Source organism: Ambystoma mexicanum, chromosome 13 (assembly GCF_040938575.1).
Source record: "Ambystoma mexicanum isolate Mex_15411 chromosome 13, UKY_AmexF1_1, whole genome shotgun sequence".
Classification (NCBI taxonomy): Eukaryota; Metazoa; Chordata; class Amphibia; order Caudata; family Ambystomatidae; genus Ambystoma; species Ambystoma mexicanum.
Window position 1 is genome coordinate 819,416,601 of NC_090938.1, and position 23,962 is coordinate 819,440,562.

Consider the following 23,962-nt stretch of genomic DNA (forward strand, 5'->3'; position numbering starts at 1 on the left):
CTAGCAACAGCAGATTGTCCTCTCATTCGCAGCAGTGGAATGGCAGTTCTAAATACCATGTCCGCAGCATAGCAACAGCAGACTTTCCTCTCATTCGCAGCAGTGTAATGGCAGTTCTAAATATCACGTCGGCAGCCTAGCAACAGCAGATTGTCCTCTCAATCGCAGCAGTGGAATGGCAGTTCTAAATATCACGCCGGCAGCCTAGCAACAGCAGATTGTCCTCTCATTCGCAGCAGTGGGATGGCAGTTCTAAATGCCACGTCTGCAGCCTAGCAACAGCAGGTTGTTCTCTCATTCGCAGCAGTGGAATGGCAGTTCTAAATGCTGCATCCGCAGCCTAGCAACAGCAGATTGTCCTCTCATTCGCAGCAGTGGAATGGCAGTTCTAAATACCACGTCCGCAGCGTAGCAACAGCAGACTTTCCTCTCATTCGCAGCAGTGTAATGGCAGTTCTAAATATCACGTCGGCAGCCTAGCAACAGCAGATTGTCCTCTCATTCGCAGCAGTGTAATGGCAGTTCTAAATATCACGTCGGCAGCCTAGCAACAGCAGATTGTCCTCTCATTCACAGCAGTGGAATGGCAGTTCTAAATACCATGTCCACAGCCTAGCAAAAGCATATTCTCCTTTCATTCACAGTAGTGGAATAGCAGTTCTAAATATCTTGTCTGCAGCCTAGCAACAGCGGATTCTTCTCTCGTTCGCAGCAGTGGAATGGCAGTTCTAAATGCTGCATCCACAGCCTAGCAACAGCAGATTCTCCTCTCATTCGCAGCAGTGGAATGGCAGTTCTAAATACCATGTCCGCAGCATAGCAACAGCAGACTTTCCTCTCATTCGCAGCAGTGTAATGGCAGTTCTAAATATCACGTTGGCAGCCTAGCAACAGCAGATTGTCCTCTCAATCGCAGCAGTGGAATGGCAGTTCTAAATATCACGCCGGCAGCCTAGCAACAGCAGATTGTCCTCTCATTCGCAGCAGTGGGATGGCAGTTCTAAATGCCACGTCTGCAGCCTAGCAACAGCAGGTTGTTCTCTCATTCGCAGTAGTGGAACGGCTGTTCTAAATACCATGTCCACAGCCTAGCAACAGCGGATTGTCCTCTGCCACTTAACACATCCTAGCAGATGAGGGGAATAATGTCTCTTGCGCATCCCCTTGGCAGTACCCCTGCTTCCTTCTCAGCTGTCCTAGTCTTGGAGCACAGTCACATATCCCTGCTGATGCTCTTCTGCAGCTGGTGTGTGGTGAGAGCACCTCCAAGGTCTCAAGTCTGCACCAGAGTCTGATGCCTGGCTCTGGAAGACCGCTCTGATGGGACCCAGAAAACAAACGGGGCAAGGAGCCAAAGAAAGACAGAAGTCCACCCTAGGCTATCTGGGGTTCTTATTGGGCCTTTTGCTGCCTCCCTCTCAGAGTCGTGGGTTTGTAGTTTCCACACCCAACCTGGATATCCTCCATGCTGTCTCACTGCAAGTTCATTTCTAGTGTTCCTTTCCCTAGAGTTTCTCTCCCCCTTTGTCACTTAGTTTTGGCTTCTGGCGTACATACTTACCGCTCAGCCATGTCTTCCACTCACCCGATTCCCTCGTTTGCCCTCTCGCAAATTATTTTTTCTACTTCTTGGTTCAGCTCTTCACCTTCTGCTCAAATACCACTTTCTTAGACACCTATAATGCATGCTGCTTTGCCGCCCCTTTCTTGACTCCTATTGTCACCTCCTCGTTAGCATCTCTCACCTCCCCTGACTCTTCATACCACCTCCTGTTGAACTCTCATCACTGCCTCCTTCACTTCTCTTAGCTCCTCTAATTCTTCATGCTACCTCCTCCTTGGCTCCTCATTCTGCCTTCTCCTGACTACTCATACTGCCTCCTGCGGAACTCCTCTTGTCTCCTCCACCTTGGCTTCTCTCCCCTCCTCCTTGACTCCTCATACTACCTCCTGCGGAACTCCTCTTGTCTGCTCCACCTTGGCTTCCCTCCCCTCCTCCTTGACTCCTCATACTACCTACTCCTGACTCCTCATACTACCTATTGCAGAACTCTTCTTGTCAGCTCCACCTTGGCTTCTCTCCCCTTCTCCTTGACTCCTCATATTACCTCCTCCTGACTCCTCATACTACCTCTGGCTGAACTTCCCTTGTCACCTCCACTGTAACTCCTTGCACCTCCTCCTTGACTTCTCGTATTACTGCCTGCTGAACTGCTAGTCACCTCCTCAGCTTCTTTCCCCTCCTCCTTGTCTCCTCATACTTCCTCCTGCTGAACTCCTCTTGTCTCCCCAGCCTTGGCTTCTCTCCCCCCTCCTTGACTCCTCATAATACCTCCTCCTAACTCCTCATACTACCTCCCACTGAACTCCTCTTGTCTCCCCAACGTAGGCTTCTCTCACCTCCTCCTTGACTCCTCATACTGCCTCATTCTGAACTCCTGTTGTCTCCTCCACCTGGCTTCTCTCCCCTCCCCCTTGACTCCTCATACTACCTCCTCCTGGCTCTTCATACTGCCTCCTGCTGACTCCGCAATCTGCCTCCTGCTGAACCCCTCTTGTCACCTCCACCTTGGCTTCTCTGACCTACTCCTGACTCCTCATACTGCCTCCTGCTGAACTCCTCTTGTCTCCCCAGCCTTGACTCCTTGTACTGCCTCCTGCTGAACTCCTCATCACCTAATCTTTCGTTTCTGTCACTCCTCCTATTTATCTCTCCCACCTGCTCTATAGGCACCTCTTTATCCAGTGCTAGCCTCCTCTCTTCCCCTCTAAACATTGTGATTTCTGAACCTGCATGTGCAGGCCCGGCAGGGTTTGAAATTGCTGGGAGCTATGTAGCTCCTAGTTATAGTCTAGAAGAACCTGGTTTGCATGACCCCAACAGGTACCAGAACCTACTTTTCACTCCCTAGGTCATCTGGGACCAAACACAAACATTTGTGACATTAACTCTGTGTTTTAGAATGTGTATAATGGAACACTGGGACACAAGTAGAAGAAGAAAATAACACAATGGGTCTTATGTGATCAAAACAGTTCTGTTCTGCATCTGATGTGGAAGTTAGATTTGCACATGCTAGTTACTAGCCGCTTGGCCCGCAGAGGCAGCTCCTGCTCACTCTGTGATGGCGGATACCCAGGAGCTGCTTTTAGATCCTGTTCGCGCTTTAATGGATACCCAGGAGCTGCTTTTATCTCCTGCTCGCTCTGTGATGGCGGATACCCAGGAGCTGCTTTTAGCTCCTGCTCGCTCTGTGATGGCGGATACCCAGGAGTTGCTTCAAGCTCCTGCTCGCTCTTTGATGGATACCCAGGAGCTGCTTTTATCTCCTGCTCGCTATGTGATGGCGGATACCCAGGAGCTGCTTTTAGCTCCTGCTCGCTCTGTGATGGCAGATACCCAGGAGCTGCTTTTAGCTCCTGCTCGCTCTGTGATGGCGGATACCCAGGAGCTGCTTTTAGCTCCAGCTCGCTCTTTGATGGATACCCAGGAGCTGATTTTATCTCCTGCCCGCTCTGTTATGGCGGATACCCAGGAGCTGCTTTTAGCTCCTGCTCACTCTGTGATAGCGGATACCCAGGAGTTGCTTTTAGCTCCTGCTCGCTCTGTGATGGATACCCAGGAGCTGCTTTTATCTCCCGCTCGATCTGTGATGGCGGATACCCAGGAGCTGCTTTTAGCTCCTGCTCGATCTGTGATTGATGGCGGATACCCAGGAGCTGCTTTTAGCTCCTGCTCGCTCTGTGATGGCAGATACCCAGGAGCTGCTTTTAGCTCCTGCTCGCTCTGTGATGTCGGATACACATGAGCTGTTTTTAGCTCCAGTTCATCAAATCCTTATATCGATCTGTGCGCTGCCACCTCTGCAGGACCACCCGTTCTCAGTGAGCCATAAACCTTCAATGTAACCAATACCCTGGGTCCTGTTGGCGGCATGGTGGGGGTAGCTGGGTGATCATTCCAAGCCCTCCCTCAGGTCCAGTATCACATGGCTTTTGGTGGCACCCGGCAGGGGAGCTGACTTTTGATTTTTCCCGGGGGAGTGGACAGATTTTAATGAAGTTCCATTTAAAAGTATAGGGACTTCTAGTGCAGGTGGCTGTTCCCAAGGGGTGCCCGGGCCCCGGAGCACCCGCGTACTCAGCGCCCCTGGCACCTGGCCCCCTTGGTATAATGTTTTCTAACCCTTTTAAATCCTCACGATAATCGTAAGAATCCCTGGGAGCATTACCTCTATCCCACAATGCCTGGGGCTCCGCCAAGCACGTCCTAGTGCACGCGCCTTCAATCCTTACCTGTATCCCACAATGCCCAGGGCTTGCACAAGCACCTCCCAGTGCATGCACCTTCAATCCATACATGTATCCCACAATGCCCGGGGCTCGCCAAAGCACGTCCCAGTGCACGTGCCTTCAAACCTTACCTCTATCCCACAATGCCTGGGGCTTGCACAAGCATGTCCCAGTGCACGTGCCTTCAATCCTTACCTTTATCCCACAATGCCTGGAGCTCCGCCAAGCACATCCCAGTGCACGTGCCTTCAATCCTTAACTCTATCCCACAATGCCTTTGGTTCACCCAAGCACATCCCAGTGCATGCGCCTTAAGTTCTTACCTCTAGCCCACAAATCCTGGAGCTCTGCCAAGCACGTCCCAATGCAATTGCCTTCAATCCTTGCCTCTATGCCACAATTCCGAGGGCTCGCCCATGCATGTCCCAGTGCACGCGCCTTCAATCCTTACCTCTAACCCACAAATCCTGGAGCTCTGCTAAGCACGTCCCAATGCAATTGCCTTCAATCCTTACCTCTATGCCACAATGCCGAGGGCTCGCCCAAGCATGTCCCAAAGCACACGCCTTAAATCCTTACCTCTATCCCACAATGCATGGAGCTCTGACAAGCATGTCCCATTGCACGTTCCTTTAATCGTTACCTCAATCCCACAATGCATGGAGCTCCGCCAAGCACGTCCCAGTGCACATGCCTTAAATCCTTACCTCTATACCATAATAACTAAGGCCTGCCAAGCATGTCCCATTGCATGTGCCTTCAATCCTTACCTCTATCCCACAATTCCCGGAGCTCGCACAAGCACGTCCCAGTGCACGCACCTTCAATGCTTACCTGTATCCCACAATCCCCGGGGCTTGCACAAGCACCTCCCAGTGCATGCGTGTTAGGCAGAATTATATGCAGTACCCTTTGGGAACACCACACACAATTAAGACTACAAGTGACAGTACAAATTCACCTTTGGTACAAGCCTGTACAACACAGTAAAGTGGTAGTAGTTACAGAAAGGACAGCAATTACTATGATTCAAAGAAACACTGACTCAAGGTTTCTGAGTGAAAGAATATACATTTATTTACACATCAGTTATTAAACATTCACTATTCTCAAGCAGTTTAGAAATCACAATCTTAATACACCACACCACTCCCCATAGATTCTGGACAAGTTACGCTCAACATGAAGTGTGAACAAAATGGCACTCGAATAATTCAAAAGGGAGGGAAAGACAAAGTTGGACACAAATTGAGCAGCACCAACAGGTAAGTAAGCAGGGTAATCTAGAAAAAGGAACTACAGTGAGGAAATCAAATCAAGAGTCTTAGGGCCAAAGTCAATGGGACAAAAGTCTTTTGCTCAAGATCACACATTTCAGGGTAGTTCGCAGTTAAGTCTTTGCCAAGAGTTCAGAACGAAGTTGGTTAGGCAAAATGTTACTTTAAAGAATAGGGAAGGACAAGCTCTCGGATTGGCGAAAGGTTTCACACTCTTTCACCGCTGCTGGACGAAACAAACAACCGGATTTGGAACAGTACCTTAAATGGAGAAGAAGCTGTAGCTGAGGCGGACGTTCCTGGTAGGTCCTGCAGGCTCACGGTTCCTGAAGTGACTGTCGGACTGACACGAAGTAGGAAGACTGGAGGGTCCTGCACTGCCCAGGGAAGAAACCAGCAGCAGAGTCAAACGGTGAATAAAAGGTGCGCTCCTTAAAACCCAAGCAGGGTCTGACCTTCCTGGCTATCCGGTTCACTGTAGCTCCGTACACCAAATTCGACAGAGGAGGGAGGCCTGGCTTGCAGTTTGGTGAACTGGTTGTTCCCACCAACTCAAGGGGAGGGGATGCCTTGTAGATCTTCCCTGTTGACGAAGTTTGAAGATTCGGACCCACAGCAGGGCTTCTCCGGGAGGTTCAGTCATGGTAAAGGTCCTTTTCTGTCTGCTTCTCTTCGGTTCTCTCGATCCATTGGTGACTCTGCCTTTCCAGCTCCAGAGACCTGCTTTTTATGTAGTTTTTCCCCCATTCACACAGCCTGGCTGTCAATCACACAGCAGGGTGGCTGTCCTGGCGAGACAGTCACCTAGCCAATCAAACAGGAGTGCGACTTGGGTTACCAAGGGAACCCATGGCAGGGGTCCTTAAACCCCTCCCTCACATCCTACCGACCCAGGCTTACAAACATCTAAGGGGGGCTTCTGTGTAGAAGCCCGTGAAAGGACGGCGATCAAAGGAACCAAACCTGGTTTGGCACGCAGAGAAAAACACGAGAAAGACTTTTACAAAAAGAAATGGCGAATAAACCCAGCCGGAACCAAATTAAAACAAATATGGTCCAGCGGGTTTAAGTTCGAGGCTACCAAGATAGCCTAAAACAATACCAGGACTATTTACAATAACCGCGGTAGGAAAAATAGGGTAGTTAACGCTGCCACCAGCCAAGTCTTAATGAAAATGGAACAAAACAATGTTCCAGGAGAGACAGACAAAAAGGGATAACTAGTAACCCTTTCCAGTACTCTATGTAAGATAGTTTGTACTGGGTCTGTGGATTTAAAGAGACTAATAAAGTCAATGGCAACTTTACATGTTCTGCCAGACAGTAGTCAGTCCCAGAAAATGGAGTCTGAGTTGGGACGTCTAAAAGCCAACCCTGTGTCACTGCATTGGAGGTGCTGTGTAACACACACAGTGAAAAAGATGATGCCTATGGAGTAGGAGAGGCTCCACAGTCTATGAACACAAAAAAATGTTAAACACACACAGCAAAACACATGTAAGAGTGGGAAAAAAGACTCACACTCTTACCAGGTGAAAAAAATGAATCCTAGAAATCCAGCAAAGCTGCTGAGGGACTCAGTAGGTAAGGGAAATGAGCCATTTTGGAGAATTCTCCCTAACAATGCGCCTTCAATCCTTACCTGTATCCCACAATACCCGGGGCTCGCCAAAGCACGTTCCAGTGCACATGCATCCAATCCTTCCCTCCATCCCACAATGCCTGAGGCTTGCCAAAGCATGTCCCAGTGCATGTACCTTTAAGCTTTACCTCTATCCCACAATGCCTGGGGTTTGCACAAGCACGTCCCAGTGCACGCGCCTACAATCCTTACCTCTATCCCACAATGCCTGGAGCACCACCAAGCACGTCCCAATGCACATGCCTTCAATCCTTACCTCTATGCCACAATGCCTAGGGCTCGCCCAAGCATGTCCCAGTGCACGCGCCTTCAATCCTTACCTCTATCCCACAATGCCTGGGGTTTGCACAAGCACATCCCAGTGCATGTGCCTACAATCCTTACCTCTATCCCACAATTCTTGGGGCTCTGCCAAGCACGTCCCAATCCACGTGCCTTCAATTCTTACCTCTATGCCACAATGCCTTGAGGTCCGCCAAGCACGTCCCAGAGCATGCGTCTTAAATCCTGACCTCTATCCTGCAATGCCTGGGGCTCTGCCAAGCATGTCCCATTGCACGTGCCTTGAATCCTAACCTCAATCCCACAATGCATGGAACTCCGCCAATCACGTCCCAATCCACTCGCCTTAAATCCTTACCTCTATCCCACAATTCTTGGGGCTCTGCCAAGCATGTCCCAATGCACGTGCCTTCAATCCTTACCTCTACCCCACAATGCCCGGAGCTCGCACAAGCACGTCCGAGTGTGCGTGCCTTCAATCCTAACCTCTATCCCACAATGCCTGGGTCTCTGCCAAGCACGTTCCAGTGCACGTGCCTTCAAATCTTACCTCTATCCCACAATGCCTGGGGCTCCCCCAAGCAAGTCCCAGTGCACGTGCCTTCTATCCCACAATGCCCGGAGCTCGCACAAGCACATCCCAGTGCATGCACCTTCAATCTTTACCTGTATTCCACAATGCCCGGGGCTTGCACAAGCACGACCCAGCGCACGCGCCTTAAATCCTGACCTCTGTCCCCCAATGCCCTGGGCTCGCCTGAAGCATGTCCCAATGCACGTGCCTTCAATCTGTACCTCAATCCCACAATGCATAGAACTCCGCCAATCACGTCCCAATCCACTCGCCTTAAATCCTTACCGCTATCCCACAATTCTTGGGGCTCTGCCAAGCACGTCCCAATGCACGTGCCTTCAATCCTTACCTCTATGCCACAATGCCTATGGCTCGCCCAAGCATGTCCCAGTGCACATGCCGTCAATCCTTACCTCTATCCTACAATGCCTGGGGCTCTGCCAAGCACGTCCCAGTGCACGCACCTTCAATCCTTACCTCTATCCCACAATGCCTGGGGCTCCGCCAATCCCGTTCCAGTGCATGTGCCTTCAAACCTTACCTCTATCCCACAATGCCTCGGCTCGCCCAAGCCTGTCCCAGTGCACGTGCCTTCAATACTTACCTCTATCCCACAATGCCCAGAGCTCGCACAAGCGCATCCCAGTGCATGTGCCTTCAATCCTTACCCCTTTCCCACAATACCTGGGGCTCTGCCAAGCACGTTCCAGTGCACGTGCCTTCTTCAAACCTTACCTCTATCCCAGAATGCCTGGGGCTCGCCCAAGCATGTCCCAGTGCACGTGCCTTCAATCCTTACCTCTATCCCACAATGCCCGGAGGAGCTCGCACAAGCATGTCCTAGTGTACACGCCTTCAATCCTTACCTCTATCCCACAATGCCTGGGGCTCCCCAAGCATGTCCCAGTGCACGTGCCTTCTATCCCACAATGCCAGGAGCTCGCACACGCCCGTCCCAGTGCATGCACCTTCAATCTTTACCTGTATCCCACAATGCAAGGAACTCCGCCAAACACGTCCCAATCCACTCGCCTTAAATCCTTGCCTCTATACGACAATTCTTGGGGCTCTGCCAAGCACGTCCCAATGCACGTGCCTTCAATCCTTACCTCTATCCCACAATGCCTGGGGCTCCGCCAAGCACTTCCCAGTGCACGCGCCTTAAATCCTTACCTCTATCCCACAATGCCTGGAGCTTCACCAAGCACGTCCCAATGCACGTGCCTTCAATCCTTCCCTCTATCCCACAATTCTTGGGGCTCTGCCAAGCACGTCCCAATGGACATGCCTTCAATCCTTACCTCTATGCCACAATGCCTGGAGCTCCACCAAGCACGTCCCAATCCACTTGCCTTAAATCCTTACCTCTATACGACAATTCTTGGGGCTCTGCCAAGCACGTCCCTTCAATCCTTACCTCTATGCCACAATGCCTATGGCTCGCCCAAGCATGTCCCTGTGCACGCGCCTTCAATCCTTACCTCTATCCCACCATGCCTGGAGCTCCGCCAAGCACGTCCCAGAGTATGCACCTTCAATCCTTACCTCTATCCCACAATGCCTGGGGCTCCGCCAATCACGTTCCAGTGCATGTGCCTTCAAACCTTACCTCTATCCCACAATAACTCGGCTCGCCCAAGCCTGTCCCAGTGCACGTGCCATCAATCCTTACCTCTATCCCACAATACCTGGGGCTCTGCCAAGCACGTTCCAGTGCACGTGCCTTCAAATCTTACCTCTATCCCACAATGCCTGGGGCTCGCCCAAGCATGTCCCAGTGCACATGCCTTCAATCCTTGCCTCTATCCCACAATGCCCGGAGCTCGCACAAGCACGTCCGAGTGTACGTGCCTTCAATCCTAACCTCTATCCCACAATGCCTGGGGCTCTGCCAAGAACATTCCAGTGCACGTGCCTTCAAACCTTACCTCTATCCCACAATGCCTGGGGCTCCCCCAAGCATGTCCCAGTGCACGTGCCTTCTATCCCACAATGCCCGGAGCTCGCATCCCAGTGCATGCACCTTCAATCTTTACGTGTATCCCACAATGCCCGGGGCTTGCACAAGCACGACCCAGTGCATGCGCCTTAAATCCTGACCTCTATCCCACAATGCCTGGGGCTCGCCTGAAGCATGTCCCAGTGCACGTGCCTTCAATCCTTACCTCAATCCCACAATGCATGGAACTCTGCCAATCACGTCCCAATCCACTCGCCTTAAATCCTTACCTCTATCCCACAATTCTTGGGGCTCTACCAAGCACGTCCCAATGCACGTGCCTTCAATTCTTACCTCTATGCCACAATGCCTTGAGCTCCGCCAAGCACGTCCCAGAGCATGCGCCTTAAATCCTTACCTCAATCCCACAATGCCTGGGGCTCCGCCAAGCATGTCTCAGAGCACACGCCTTAAATCCTTACCTCTTTCCCACAATGCATGGAACTCTGCCAATCACGTCCCAATCCACTCGCCTTAAATCCTTACCTCTATCCCACAATCCTTGGGGCTCTGCCAAGCACGTCCCAATGCACGTGGCGTCAATCCTTACCTCTATGCCACAATGCCTATGGCTCGCCCAAGCATGTCCCAGTGCAAGCGCCTTCAATCCTTACCTCTATCCCACAATGCCCAAAGCTCGCACAACAAGTCCCAGTGCACGTGCCTTCAATCCTTACCTGTATCCCACAATGCCCGGGGCTTGCACAAGCACGTCCCAGTGCACTCGCCTTCAATCCTTACTTGTATCCCACATGGCCTGGGGCTCGCCTGAAGCACGTTCCAGTGCACATGCATGCAATCCTTACCCCTATCCCACAATGCCTGGGGCTCCCCCAAGCATGTCCCAGTGCTCGTGCCTTCAATCCTTACCTCTATCCTACAATCCCACAATGCCTGGGGCTCTGCCAAGCACGTCCCAGTGCACGCACCTTCAATCCTTACCTCTATCCCACAATGCCTGGGGCTCCGCCAATCACGTTCCAGTGCATGTGCCTTCAAACCTTACCTCTATCCCACAATGCCCGGAGCTCGCACAAGCACGTCCGAGTGTACGTGCCTTCAATCCTAACCTCTATCCCACAATGCCCAGAGCTCGCACAAGCGCATCCCAGTGCATGTGCCTTCAATCCTTACCTCTTTCCCACAATACCTGGGGCTCTGCCAAGCACGTTCCAGTGCACGTGCCTTCTTCAAACCTTACCTCTATCCCAGAATGCCTGTGGCTCACCCAAGCATGTCCCAGTGCACGTGCCTTCAATCCTTGCCTCTATCCCACAATGCCCGGAGGAGCTCGCACAAGCACGTCCTAGTGTACACGCCTTCAATCCTTACCTCTATCCCACAATGCCTGGGGCTCCCCCAAGCATGTCCCAGTGCACGTGCCTTCTATCCCACAATGCCCGGAGCTCGCACACGCCCGTCCCAGTGCATGCACCTTCAATCTTTGCCTGTATCCCACAATGCATGGAACTCTGCCAATCACGTCCCAATCCACTCGCCTTAAATCCTTACCTCTATATGACAATTCTTGGGGCTCTGCCAAGCACGTCCCAATGCACGTGCCTTCAATCCTTACCTCTATCCCACAATGCCTGGGGCTCCGCCAAGCACTTCCCAGTGCACATGCCTTCAATTCTTACCTCAATCCCACAATGCCTGGAGCTCCGCCAAGCACATCCCAGTGCACGCGCCTTAAATGCTGACCTCTATCCCACAATGCCTGGAGCTTCACCAAGCACGTCCCAATGCACGTGCCTTCAATCCTTCCCTCTATCCCACAATTCTTGGGGCTCTGCCAAGCACGTCCCAATGCACATGCCTTCAATCCTTACCTCTATGCCACAATGCCTAGGGCTCGCCCAAGCATGTCCCAGTGCACGCGCCTTCAATCCTTACCTCTATCCCACAATGTCTGGGGTTCGGCCAAGCACGTCCCAGAGCATGCGCCTTAAATCCTGACCTCTATCCCACAATGCCTGGGGCTCTGCCAAGCATGTCCCATTGCACGTGCCTTGAATCCTTACCTCAATCCCACAATGCATGGAACCCCACCAATCACGTCCCAATCGACTCACCTTAAATCCTTACCTCTATCCCACAATTCTTGGGGCTCGCCAAAGCGCGTTCCAGTGCACATGCATCCAATCCTTACCTCCATCCCACAATGCCTGAGGCTTGCCAAAGCATGTCCCAGTGCATGTACCTTTAAGCTTTACCTCTATCCCACAATGCCTGGGGTTTGCACAAGCACGTCCCAGTGCACGTGCCTGCAATCCTTACCTCTATCCCACAATTCTTGGGGCACTGCCAAGCACATCCCAATGCGCGTGCCTTCAACTCTTACCTCTATGCCACAATGCCTTGAGCTCCGCCAAGCACGTCCCAGAGCATGCGCCTTAAATCCTTATCTCTATCCCACAATGCCTAGGGGTCCGCCAAGCACTTCCCAGTGCACATGCCTTCAATCCTTACCTCAATCCCACAACGCCTGGAGCTCCGCCAAGCACATCCCAGTGCACGCGCCTTAAATCCTGACCTCTATCCCACAATGCCTGGAGCTCCACCAAGCACGTCCCAATGCACGTGCCTTCAATCCTTACCTCTATCCCACAATTCTTGGGGCTCTGCCAAGCACATCCCAATGCACGTGCCTTCAATCCTTACCTCTATGCCACAATGCCTAGTGCTCACCCCAGCATGTCCCAGTGCACACGCCTTCAATCAATACCTCTATGCCACAATGTCTGGGGCTCTGCCAAGCACGTCCCAGAGCACGCGCCTTCAAACCTTACCTCTATCCCACAATGCCTGGGGCTCGCCCAAGCATGTCCCAGTGTATGTGCCTTCAATTCTAACCTCTATCCCACAATGCCTGGGGCTCTGCCAATCACGTCCCAATCCACTCGCCTTAAATCCTTACCTCTATCCCACAATTCTTGGGGCTCTGCCAAGCACGTACCAATGCACGTACCTTCAATTCTTACCTCTATGCTACAATGCCTTGAGCTCCGCCAAGAACGTCCCAGAGCATGTGCCTTAAATCCTTACCTCTATCCCACAATGCCTGGGGCTCTGCCATGCACTTGCCAGTGCACATGCCTTCAATCCTTACCTCAATCCCACAATGCCTGGAGCTCCACCAAGCACGTCCCAATGCACGCGCCTTAAATCCTTACCTCTATCCCACAATGCCTGGAGCGCCACCAAGCACGTCCCAATGCACGTGCCATCAATCCTTACCTCTATACCACAATTCTTGGGACTCTGCCAAGCACGTCCCAATGCACGTGCCTTCAATCCTTACCTCTATGCCACAATGCCTATGGCTCGCCCAAGCATGTCCCAGTGCAGGCGCCTTCAATCCTGACCTCAATCCCACAATGCATGGAGCTCCGCCAAGCACGACCCGGTGCATGCGCCTTAAATCCTGACCTCTATCCCACAATGCTTGGGGCTCGCCTGAAGCATGTCCCATTGCACGTGCCATCAATCCTTACCTCAATCCCACAACGCATGGATCTCCGCCAATCACGTCCCAATCCACTCGCCTTAAATCCTTAGCTCTATACCACAATTCTTGGGGCTTTGCCAAGCACGTCCCAATGCACGTGCCTTCAATCCTTAACTCTATCCCACAATGCCTGGGCTCCGCCAAGCACTTCCCATTGCACATGCCTTCAATCCTTACCTCAATCCCACAATGCCTGGAGCCCCGCCAAGCACATCCCAGTGCACGCGCCTTCAATCCTTACCTCTATCCCACAATTCTTGGGGCTCTGCCAAGCACGTCCCAATGCACGTGCCTTCAATCCTTACCTCTATCCCATAATGTCTGGGGCTCTGCCAAGCACGTCCCAGAGCATGCGCCTTAAATCCTGACCTCTAGCCCACAATGCGTGGGGCTCTGCCAAGCATGTCCCATTGCACGTGCCTTCAATCCTTACCTCAATCCCACAATGCCTATGGCTCGCCCAAGCACGTCCCAGTGCACTCGCCTTCAATCCTTACCTGTATCCCACATGGCCTGGGGCTCGCCTGAAGCAGGTTCCAGTGCTCGTGCCTTCAATCCTTACCTCTATCCCACAATCCCACAATGCCTGGGGCTCTGCCAAGCACGTCCCAGTGCATGCGCCTTCAATCCTTACCTCTATCCCACAATGCCTGGGGCTCTGCCAATCACGTTCCAGTGCATGTGCCTTCAAACCTTACCTCTATCCCACAATGCCCGGAGCTCGCACAAGCGTGTCCCAGTGCACGTGCCTTCTATCCCACAATGCCTGAAGCTCACACAACACGTCCCAGTGCACGTGCCTTCAATCCTTACCTGTATCCCACAATGCCCGGGGCTCGCCTGAAGCAGGTTCCAGTGCACATGCATGCAATCCTTACCTCTATCCCACAATCCCACAATGCCTGGGGCTCTGCCAAGCACGTCCCAGTGCACGCGCCTTCAATCCTTACCTCTATACCACAATTCTTGGGGCTCTGCCAAGCACGTCCCAATGCACGTGCCTTCAATCCTCACTTCTATGCCACAATGCCTACGGCTCCCCCAAGCATGTCCCAGTGCAAGCGCCTTCAACCTTACCTCAATCCCACAGTGCATGGAGCTCCGCCAAGCACGTCCCAGTGCATGTGTCTTAAATCCTTACCTCTATCCCACAATGCCCGGGGCTCTGCCAAGCACGTTCCAGTGCATGTGCCTTCAAACCTTACCTCTATCCCACAATGCCTAGGGCTCACCCAAGCGTGTCCCAGTGCACGTGCCTTCTATCCCACAATGCCTGAAGCTCACACAACACGTCCCAGTGCACGTGCCTTCAATCCTTACCTCTATCCCACAATGCCTGGGGCTCTGCCAAGCACGTTCCAGTGCATGTGCCTTCAAACCTTACCTCTATCCCACAATGCCTAGGGCTCACCCAAGCGTGTCCCAGTGCACGTGCCTTCTATCCCACAATGCCTGAAGCTCACACAACACGTCCCAGTGCACGTGCCTTCAATCCTTACCTGTATCCCACAATGCCTGGGGCTTGCACAAGCACGTCCCAGTGCACTCGCCTTCAATCCTTACCTGTATCCCACATGGCCTGGGGCTCGCCTGAAGCAGGTTCCAGTGCACATGCATGCAATCCTTACCTCTATCCCACAATCCCACAATGCCTGGGGCTCTGCCAAGCACGTCCCAGTGCATGCGCCTTCAATCCTTACCTCTATCCCACAGTGCCCTGGGCTCGCACAAGGACGTCCCATTGCACGCACCTTCAATCCTTACCTCTACCCCACAATGCCTGGAGCTCTGCCAAGTACGCCCCATTGCATGCACCTTCAATCCTTGCAAACATTTTACTCCAGCCCTGCAAACTGCTTAACCAATCACATTTGAGCATGTGCCCGACAAGCTTAAATGTATACAATTTAATACTGAACGTATTGTGTTAAAAGTGATTGCAGTCAGACCACTTAAAGAAAACAATGAGACGTATTATTCTGATTCTGTATGTCTTTTCACCCAACTTTTGAACCGATGGACAGATTTCTCCAAACTTTTCAAATATTTGCTAATAGGTTGTCAAACGTTTCTAGAAAGTTTTGTACGCATTCGGGAAAAAGTTCGAATGTTATGAACAATAGAATTGAGCAAAATGCTAGCAAAGTTGTGTCTTCACTATAGATCAAAAACTGTTGACCTGTTTAAAAAACAATTCTATATTTGGGGTCAGGGTCCACTGCATTTCTCTCCCCTGGGATTTGGGCATCTCTGGTCCAGATTCAGGGGTTACAGAGAGTACGCGATGCTTGCAGAGCCTTGTGGAGGGGGTTTGAGGGTAAGAACCAACGCAAGTGTGAGTGACTTGCTGTTTCTAGCCAGGCCTTGTGCATGTCTCAAATACTGTGTATTATGTTATGTTACTCTGCTTTTTTTTTTTTACTTTATTTTTATTGACAACATACATATAAGGTTGGGTGAGAAAGCCAACCCAGCCAGCAAAAACATCAAAATGAACCAGGTTGTCGGTATTTTTAGTATTAACTCCCTTCCCCAATTCCCCCCTCCCGCCCCACCCCCACAATAATTCAACATATCAAGTTTTGAGGAATTGCAAACTATAATAACTTTGGGGAGAACACTTGCTTACCACTTGATTATTAAGCGTACCACTTGAGACAGTGGGGTCTGTCAGAGAGTCAAATGATTAGGAAACAGACCTGGTCCCTGGGGGACGTGAAGATGGGGACAATATTGAAGCAGCTTAGTATACATTCTACAAACGCATAGAAATACAATCCTCATGGAGAAGAACTGCGGTCCATTCTTGTACAAAATCCGACATAGTGTCGTTCATTATTGCAGTGAGCTTTTCATATATAAAAATCGACCTAAGTTTACAGAGCCATTCCTCCTTGGACGGAGCCGAGGCGCTTTTCCATTTTTAGGCGAGTGCTAGTCTCCCCGCTCTCAGCATGGCCCCGATGACTTTGGGAAATGCATTCAATTCTGTCTCCGGCATGGGAATGCCCAGGAGGATTTCCAACGGTAGTAGGGACGGGCAAAACCCCTCGATATCCTTAATACAACTGAGTAATTCCAAACAGTAAATCTGTATAACCGGGCATCCTCACCACATGTGAAACCAAGTGCCCTGTTGATGACAACCCCTAGGGCAAGAGGGGGACACATCCCTAAACATCTTGGACAACGTGGCCGGGGGCGGTGCCATGAATGGAGAATTTTGAAGCTGTGTTCCATGGCAGCGGTATATAGAGATCCCATAAAGATACATTTAAAGATTGCCCTTCAAGTATGGTCGTCCAGTGGCATGCCCAGCCTTTCTTCCCATACGTTTTTGAAGGGTTGTCTGCCCTCTAGGTCTGCCGTTATCAAAACGCTATAGAACATAGATAAAGAGCCCTTCCGGGATGTACTTTTGGCCAAGATGTTTTCAAAGGGAGTGAGGGGGCGTTTAAATTGGTCGGCCCACCGAGGATGGGTCAAAATCCCCTTTAAGCGTAAGTATTCGAAGACGGAGGGAGGGCTATCTTCCAATGCTTCGATCAATTTGTCGTATTCTATGAAGCCCTCTTCACGAAAAAGCTGAGAGACCCTCTCCAAGCCCATATCTGACCAGGACTGGGTGTCTCGGAAGCCCCTGGAGCCCAGGTCGATGGGGGGACCCCAGAGCAAAGTCAAGGGGTACGGCCAAGAAGACAATTGTTTATTAACTTTGTTGGGCTTCCAAGCTGCCCACAGGGCCGCCAGGGTAGGGTGTGTTCTGAGCTGAGAGGGGAGAGCTTTAGGGGGAGCCCACAGAAGGTCTCTGACTTTTTTCGGGTGGGTGTGAATGTCCTCAATATAGGTCCAATAAGTTCCCATGTCGTCCCTCACATGCTCTAGCATCACCCGGAGCTGAGCTGCTTTATAGTAAAGCCTAAAGTCGGGGACACCGAATCCGCCATGAAGCTTTGGGAGGGTCAGGGTGGATGTTTTGACTCTCGTCCTTTTACTGCTCCAAATGAATTGGAGGACCCGGGACTGAAGTGCCTCGAAAAAGGCCTCGGGAATCACCACGGGGAGCGCTGCAAAAAGGTAAAGGAGGCGGGGCAAGATATTCATCTTCACCGTGACCATGCGCCCAAGCCAGGAAAGTGTAAGGGGTGCCCACCGTCTGAGGTCTCTGCTAACCTGGGCCAGGATCCCCGGGAAATTGCATTGGTAAAGTTGGGATAAATCTCTGGGGATGGTGGTGCCCAAATACCTAGTGGACTCCCGCTCTATTCTCACCCCCAGTATGTCGGTGTCACCCCCGATGTCTCGATCCCCCGGACCTATGGGCATGATGCTTGATTTGGACGTGTTTACCTTCAGCCCTGAGAAGGAGCCGGAGTAGTGTACGAGATCGAATAACCGGGGTAGGGAGTCTTGAAGATTTGTTAGGTAACCCAGAATATCATCTGCAAATAGGGAGAGTTTAAAGTCACAGTCGCCACACCTTATTCCCGAGATTTCCGGATCATTCCTAATCGCTATGGCCAGGGGCTCCATTGACAAAGCATACAGAAGGGGTGACAGGGTACATCTCTGTCGGGTGCCCCTAGAAAGGGAGAAAGGTTCCGAAGTGCTTCCATTGACCAGTACTCTCGCTGAGGGGCCATTATATAATGCTGCGACCCACCCACAAAAGTTATCTCCCAAACCCATCTTTCAGAGAACCCTGCCCATGTAAGGCCACTCGACGCGGTCAAAGGCCTTTTCTGAGTCTAGTGAGAGAAGGTAACCCTCCACCCCCTGTCTGGATGCCTCATGCATGAGATCAAGAGTATTTCTTATGTTATCTGATCCCTGGCGACCCGGGATGAAGCCCACTTGATCTCCATGCACTAGGGTAGGGAGGATTTTCACCAGTCTATTTGCTAGGAGTTTGGCCAAATTTTTAACATTGGTGTTGAGGAGGGATATGGGGCGATATGATTGGCAGTAGGAGGGATCCTTTCCCTCTTTGGGGAGGACTACGATCAAAGCAGACATCATCGTGGGTGGGAGGGAGCCCTGGTCCAGCGCAGCATTGAACATCTTGGCCATAAACGGGGCTAGCGTGGACCGATAGGTCTTATAAAACTTAACTGTATAACCATCATCCCCCGGGGCAGTGCCGCTCTTTAATGAAGATATGGTGTCTATTATTTCTTGCGGGGATATGGGGTGCTCCAGAGAATCAGCCTTGTCGGGAAGAAGGCCCGGGATCGGGAGGGAGTCTAGGAACCTGTCAACTTCATTCCCATCACCCATATATTCCGAGCAATACAGTTTTTCATAATATCGCCTAAATTGTTCCGCTATCTTGCTATCCCTCACGGTCGAGTCCCCATCCGGAGTGTGGATGGAGTTCACCCTCCTGCTATTCCTGAGCTCACAAAGCCTCTAGGCCAGTATCTTATCCGCCTTTTCCCCCTTTTCCATATATTTCTGTTTCAGAAAAGAGAGCTTCCTCTCCGTTTGTCCCACCAGGAGGTCCGCCAACTTAGATCGCAACCTCTGTAATTCCTCCCATTTCCCGGGAAACATCTGTGTTTTCAACTCCCCCCCCCCCGGTTGAATAGCCTCTATCTTTTCCTTTAACAATTCCTTCTCGCTGCCTCCCTCCCTTTTTTTCCCAGACCCTATACCAATAAGGGTGCCTCTAATAGTTGCCTTGAATGCCTCCCATACTCCCATAGTACAAACCTCCCCGTTATCATTGAGGGAGAAATGGTCCTCTATGGCTACTAGGAGGGATTGGCGTACCTCCTTGTCTTGCAGGAGGAGGTCTTTGCACCTCCACCAGGATCCAGATGCCGGGGCAGGGGGAAGACCCAACCTAATCTTTACCATATCGTGATCCGTCCAAGGGACAATCTCCACTCCCGAACTCGAGACCTCTCCCTGCAGCGAGGAGTCAACCAAAATGTAATCTATACGAGAGAAAGCAGCATGTGGCCTTGAGTAGAAAGTGTAATCGGGATTCCGGCCCCGCTCGGAGGTACACGTGTCACACAAGCCCAGTTCCCCGTTCACTTCCTGAAAGGCCGCCGCCAGTTTCTTGTGGAGACGACTGTTAGGGCAGGGATTAGTAGACTTCCTATCCCTCTCGGGGCAGAGAACCATATTGAAATGCCCACCCACCAGTAGGGTGCCCTCAGAAAATGACATTATTATCTCTTTCATTCCCACCCAGAAGGTGTCCTGCACTTCGTTCGGAGAGTATATGCAAACAAAAGTAAACAACCGGCCCCGCACTTCCCCTTTAACCATAAGATATCGACCATCCAAATCTGATTTCAAAGCTTTAAACGCAAAATGGGCCCCGGGGGAAACCAATAAAGCTACACCTCGCTTCTTTGCCTTGGAAGACACCGTGAACATCTGGTCAATGGTTTTGGCCTTGAGCTTAGGTTCCTTACCCCGAACCCAATGAGTTTCTTGTACAAAGAGGAAGTGAAGCCGGAGCCTTGCAAATTCCCTCACCATTAGCGACCTCTTTGTAGGCGAGTTGAGCCCGCGTACATTTAATGACCCCACTGTCAAGAATTGGAGCAAATCATCCATTAAAACACAGGTAAAGGCTCATAGCTCCCCTTTTAGAACAGCAAGTGTTGTTACTCCCACAGTGCTTTCGCACCCCGTTAATGGCTCGAGACAGCCCCAGGGATGCGAAAAAGACCAGAAAACTTGGCGCGCTATAACTGTAACCCCAGAAAACGAACTCCCACGTTTCACCCCTCCCTCCCCCTCCCCCCTGATCGCCTGGCAGTTCCATGGCTTCATCCTATCGCCAGGCCAGGCCACCATTGTCTCCCTCCTCCGGGCTCATTAATTCTTCATAAACAACAACTCGAGCCCCCCCCCGCCCCCAAGATCCATGCAGAATACGAACAGTTACATCCCCCCTCCATTCACAGAGTCAAGTACAGGCTTATTCATTGAACACCAGGAGCCCCCTCAAATATTCAGAAGTTCCGGAGATGCTGGGGCCACTCTCCTAAATTTCCTTTGGCCTCGAACTCTGCGCCTTTCCCTTGGAGCCTTGTTCCCTTTCGGGCCTGTCGGGGCTCGCTCACAATCCTGCTCTCCCATCTCTATATTTGGATTGTCCAAAAGTTCGCCTGACACCCTGTGAATATCGTCCTCCGTGACCAGGGCATATTTATAGCCCTCAAACTCAAAAGAAAGTGAGAATGGGTACCCCCACCTGTATCGGACCCCCCTGGTCTGGAGCATCTTCGTCTGCGGGGAGCAAAGGCGACGTCTTGCAAGGGTGAAGGCTGACAGATCCTGATACACCGAGATCTGGGCCCCCTCCCACTCCACTGGGCCTTTCTTGCGAGCCAGTTCGAGAATCTTGCTTTTCTCGGCAAAGTAATGAAAGCGAACGAGAACGGACCTGAACCCTGTCATCAATATCATCAACTTTCTTATCCAAGGAGTCTAGTCGCAGAGCAATATCTGCCCTAAAGCCTCTAATTTCCTCCAGGAGGGCCGCCATGCTCTTGGTGACTGTGCTGGTGTCAGTAGATTCCTGCAGCGTCTGGGCCGCCATCTCAGGGGGTGTCATGGGGCCAGGGGGCGGGCGGCGGAATTTCTGTAGGGACTCCTTCCAGTTCATAGACCCCCCTCGAGCATCCCTGCCCCGTGGCGGCCGCCCCTGAAAGCTTGTGCCCAAAGAGTCCCGCTATCAAGATGCCAGTCGGCACCACAAGGAGCAGGGGCCGATCTCACAGAAGGGGCAAGGGTCAGAGACCCAGCGAGGGCGGTCCGAATCTCCGACAAGCTCACCCTTGTAGGTGTAGGTCTCTCCCCCACAGGGCTTCCGCCTCGCCTTTCACCCTCCAATCCGCATGTCTTCACTCCTGCCGGAGCGATGGACAAGGCCTCTCGGGGCACTTATGGAGACTCGTCACGTCACTCCTCTTGGGTGACCCCCGCAAATTTGACGCAGTACCGGCGGCGGGTCCGGCCCCCGGAGGCGTTCCCTCCTGCCAAATGCTTGTTAGCCCAGTGGCTGAGCGTCAGATGGACTAGTCCCGGGGCCCCTGTGCCTGCACCCCAATGCGGCCCGCCGGTGTAGGCCTCTCCCAATGGGGCCCCGTACGTTTGCTTTGTCTGCCTCGGTCCCGCAGGTCTTGGGGGACACCCTGTTGTCAAAAGCCCCTCTGGGGCGTCAATACGTGCAGGGGGCTCTCTCCAACTGCACTCCTGCCTCCTCCCGTGACTCCAGCAACCCCCGGGGAGCCGTCCAGGCCTTGCCAGCACCTCCTTACCTCGTCGGCACCGAGTTGTCACACAGCCGGAGGGAGTCCGTGTGCTGCGTGTGCGGGCCCATGAGAGGCCCCGCCTGCCTCCCGTGCGCTCCCGACTCCGACACCTGGTACACCCGTTCTCGCAGCGCGACCACACAGGGCGCTGCACATTCCAGCAGGGGCTCCCCCTCTCCGCCCTCCTCTGCGTTCTTCGGGCCTCGGTAAGGCCTCTAACTGTGCAGTGACACTACGGCGCCTCCTCAGATCTCCAATCTCAGCAGTCTGGAAATCCACCGCGGCTCCCCAAAGGGTGCTGGGGAGCCTTAGCCGCCCCCCAGATGCACGCTGCCACTACTGCCGTGTTCGTGGGAGGAGGGGGGAGCCACCAGCCGGGGCCGCCCAGCCGATCCACAGGCCACACTCAAGCCCGGGCCCGCAGTAGTTTCGCGCGGAGCCGCGGCACCGCAGGAAGGAGGGGCCTCTATCCCTCTGAACTCAAAGGCTCGTAGCTCCAAGACGGCTCCACATCGGGGGTTCAAATTTGGGCATAAGGTGCCCAGCTCTCTCAGAAGGGTGGGGATGATGTTGGCTCCTCACTCTGGGGGTGTCGGGGGGGTTCAGGTCCCACAAACGATGTCCTTCGGAGGAGACGAGGTGAGATGCGTTAGCACATCTCTGCGCCCCCTGGTGGATCCCTAATCTGCTTTTATATTATGCCAGCGCCTGATCCTTGCCCGTGGCTTCTTCTGGCCCCGCCCAGGGTGCCCCCTCTTATATGCCTTGTGTACATGCCTTGTGTATGGCTCAAATACTGTGTATTATGTTATGTTATTGTGCTTTTATACTGTGCCAGCGCCTGATCCTTGCCCGTGGCTTCTTCTGGCCCCGCCCGGGGTGCCCCCTCTTATATGCCTTGTGTACATGCCTTTTGTATGGCTCAAATACTGTGTATTATTTTATGTTACTCTGCTTTTATACTGTGCCAGCGCTTGATCCTTGCCCGTGGCATCTTGTGCCCCTGCCAGGGGTGCCCCATTTTATATGGATTGTCTTCTGAAGAAAGTTAGAGAATAGATGTGTTGCGATAGCCTAAGCAATTTGGTTCCAAGGCAGGTTTGGAGAGCTATGAATTACATATCGATTAATGTCATGAATAGATTCTACACAACCTAACCCCCCACCTAGACCCCCCCCTTACAGCCTTGCTACCAGTCACTGATTATATAGTAAGTGCAGGCTGCTTGCTCACTCTTCTTATTTTATTTTTCAGTAAAACATGGCTACACTCCACCGAGAGAAGGTGAGTGACTTCTGAATTATGGGTGAATTTTCTGAGTGATCTGGGCGTGGGGGGTGGGGAGATGCTCTTGTGATGCCCCTGAACCTTTGATGTCATAGTTTGATTGATTATCATTGGCCGATCATCACCAGAGACTCTCTTCACTAAGATTTTCAATAAACAGTCCCTTGTAATGTTATTCATTTTTTTGAATTAATAAAGATTTGTATGCAAAAAAGCTAAAACCTCTTTTAAAGAAAACGAGTGAAGCCTCACGTGGTGTCCGTCTTTCTTCTCTGTCCATATCAGGTCCTGCTTAATCCAGCGCCTCTGATGCCTGAAGGTAGGGTACGGCGCCCCGTTGTTGCCATCTCCAGAAAATGCCAAACAAAAATGAGTAGTCTATATGAGGATGTTTTAGGATGTGTCTGAAGGCCTGCTGCGTGTATGTGAACGTCCAGAGTTGTTACCCCAGAGCCCATGTTTTAGTGGCTTCAGTGGGTTTTGGTAGTAGGTGGGTCAAGGCTTCTCCCCCCTTTCTTCGCCTATTGGTGGGGTTAGACGAGCACTCTACACCGCACTCAGAAAGGAAGTGCAGTGGACGAGGAAGCAGCCAACATACAGTGGTTAGTGTCACTGCTTTCTATCGCTGTTAAGCTGTGTACATGATTTAAGGAAAGTTGGTGTCAATTCTAGAAACGTACAAGTCTCTGGGGTTAAACGCTTATTAACAGTTGGAGCCAACGTCACAGACAGAGTTAGGACTCACTGATGCTCGGTACAGTGAGTACTCAAAGATGAGGCATATGGGGGGCAGTTGCAGGACCATCCTCCACTCCAC

The 23,962-nt window shown here is 52.0% G+C and overlaps 1 protein-coding gene across 1 annotated transcript in view; it reads left to right on the plus strand.

Annotated features, from left to right (window-relative positions):
• LOC138522062 (RLA class I histocompatibility antigen, alpha chain 19-1-like) overlaps window positions 1–23,962 on the plus strand; it is a 285,577-nt gene that overhangs the window by 238,558 nt on the left and 23,057 nt on the right. Inside the window, exons 5-6 of the mRNA XM_069635303.1 lie at window positions 23,113–23,142; window positions 23,431–23,464. Of these exons, the coding sequence (XP_069491404.1) occupies window positions 23,113–23,142; window positions 23,431–23,441 (41 nt within the window). The 3' untranslated portion in view covers window positions 23,442–23,464. The remainder of the gene's footprint in view (window positions 1–23,112; window positions 23,143–23,430; window positions 23,465–23,962) is intronic.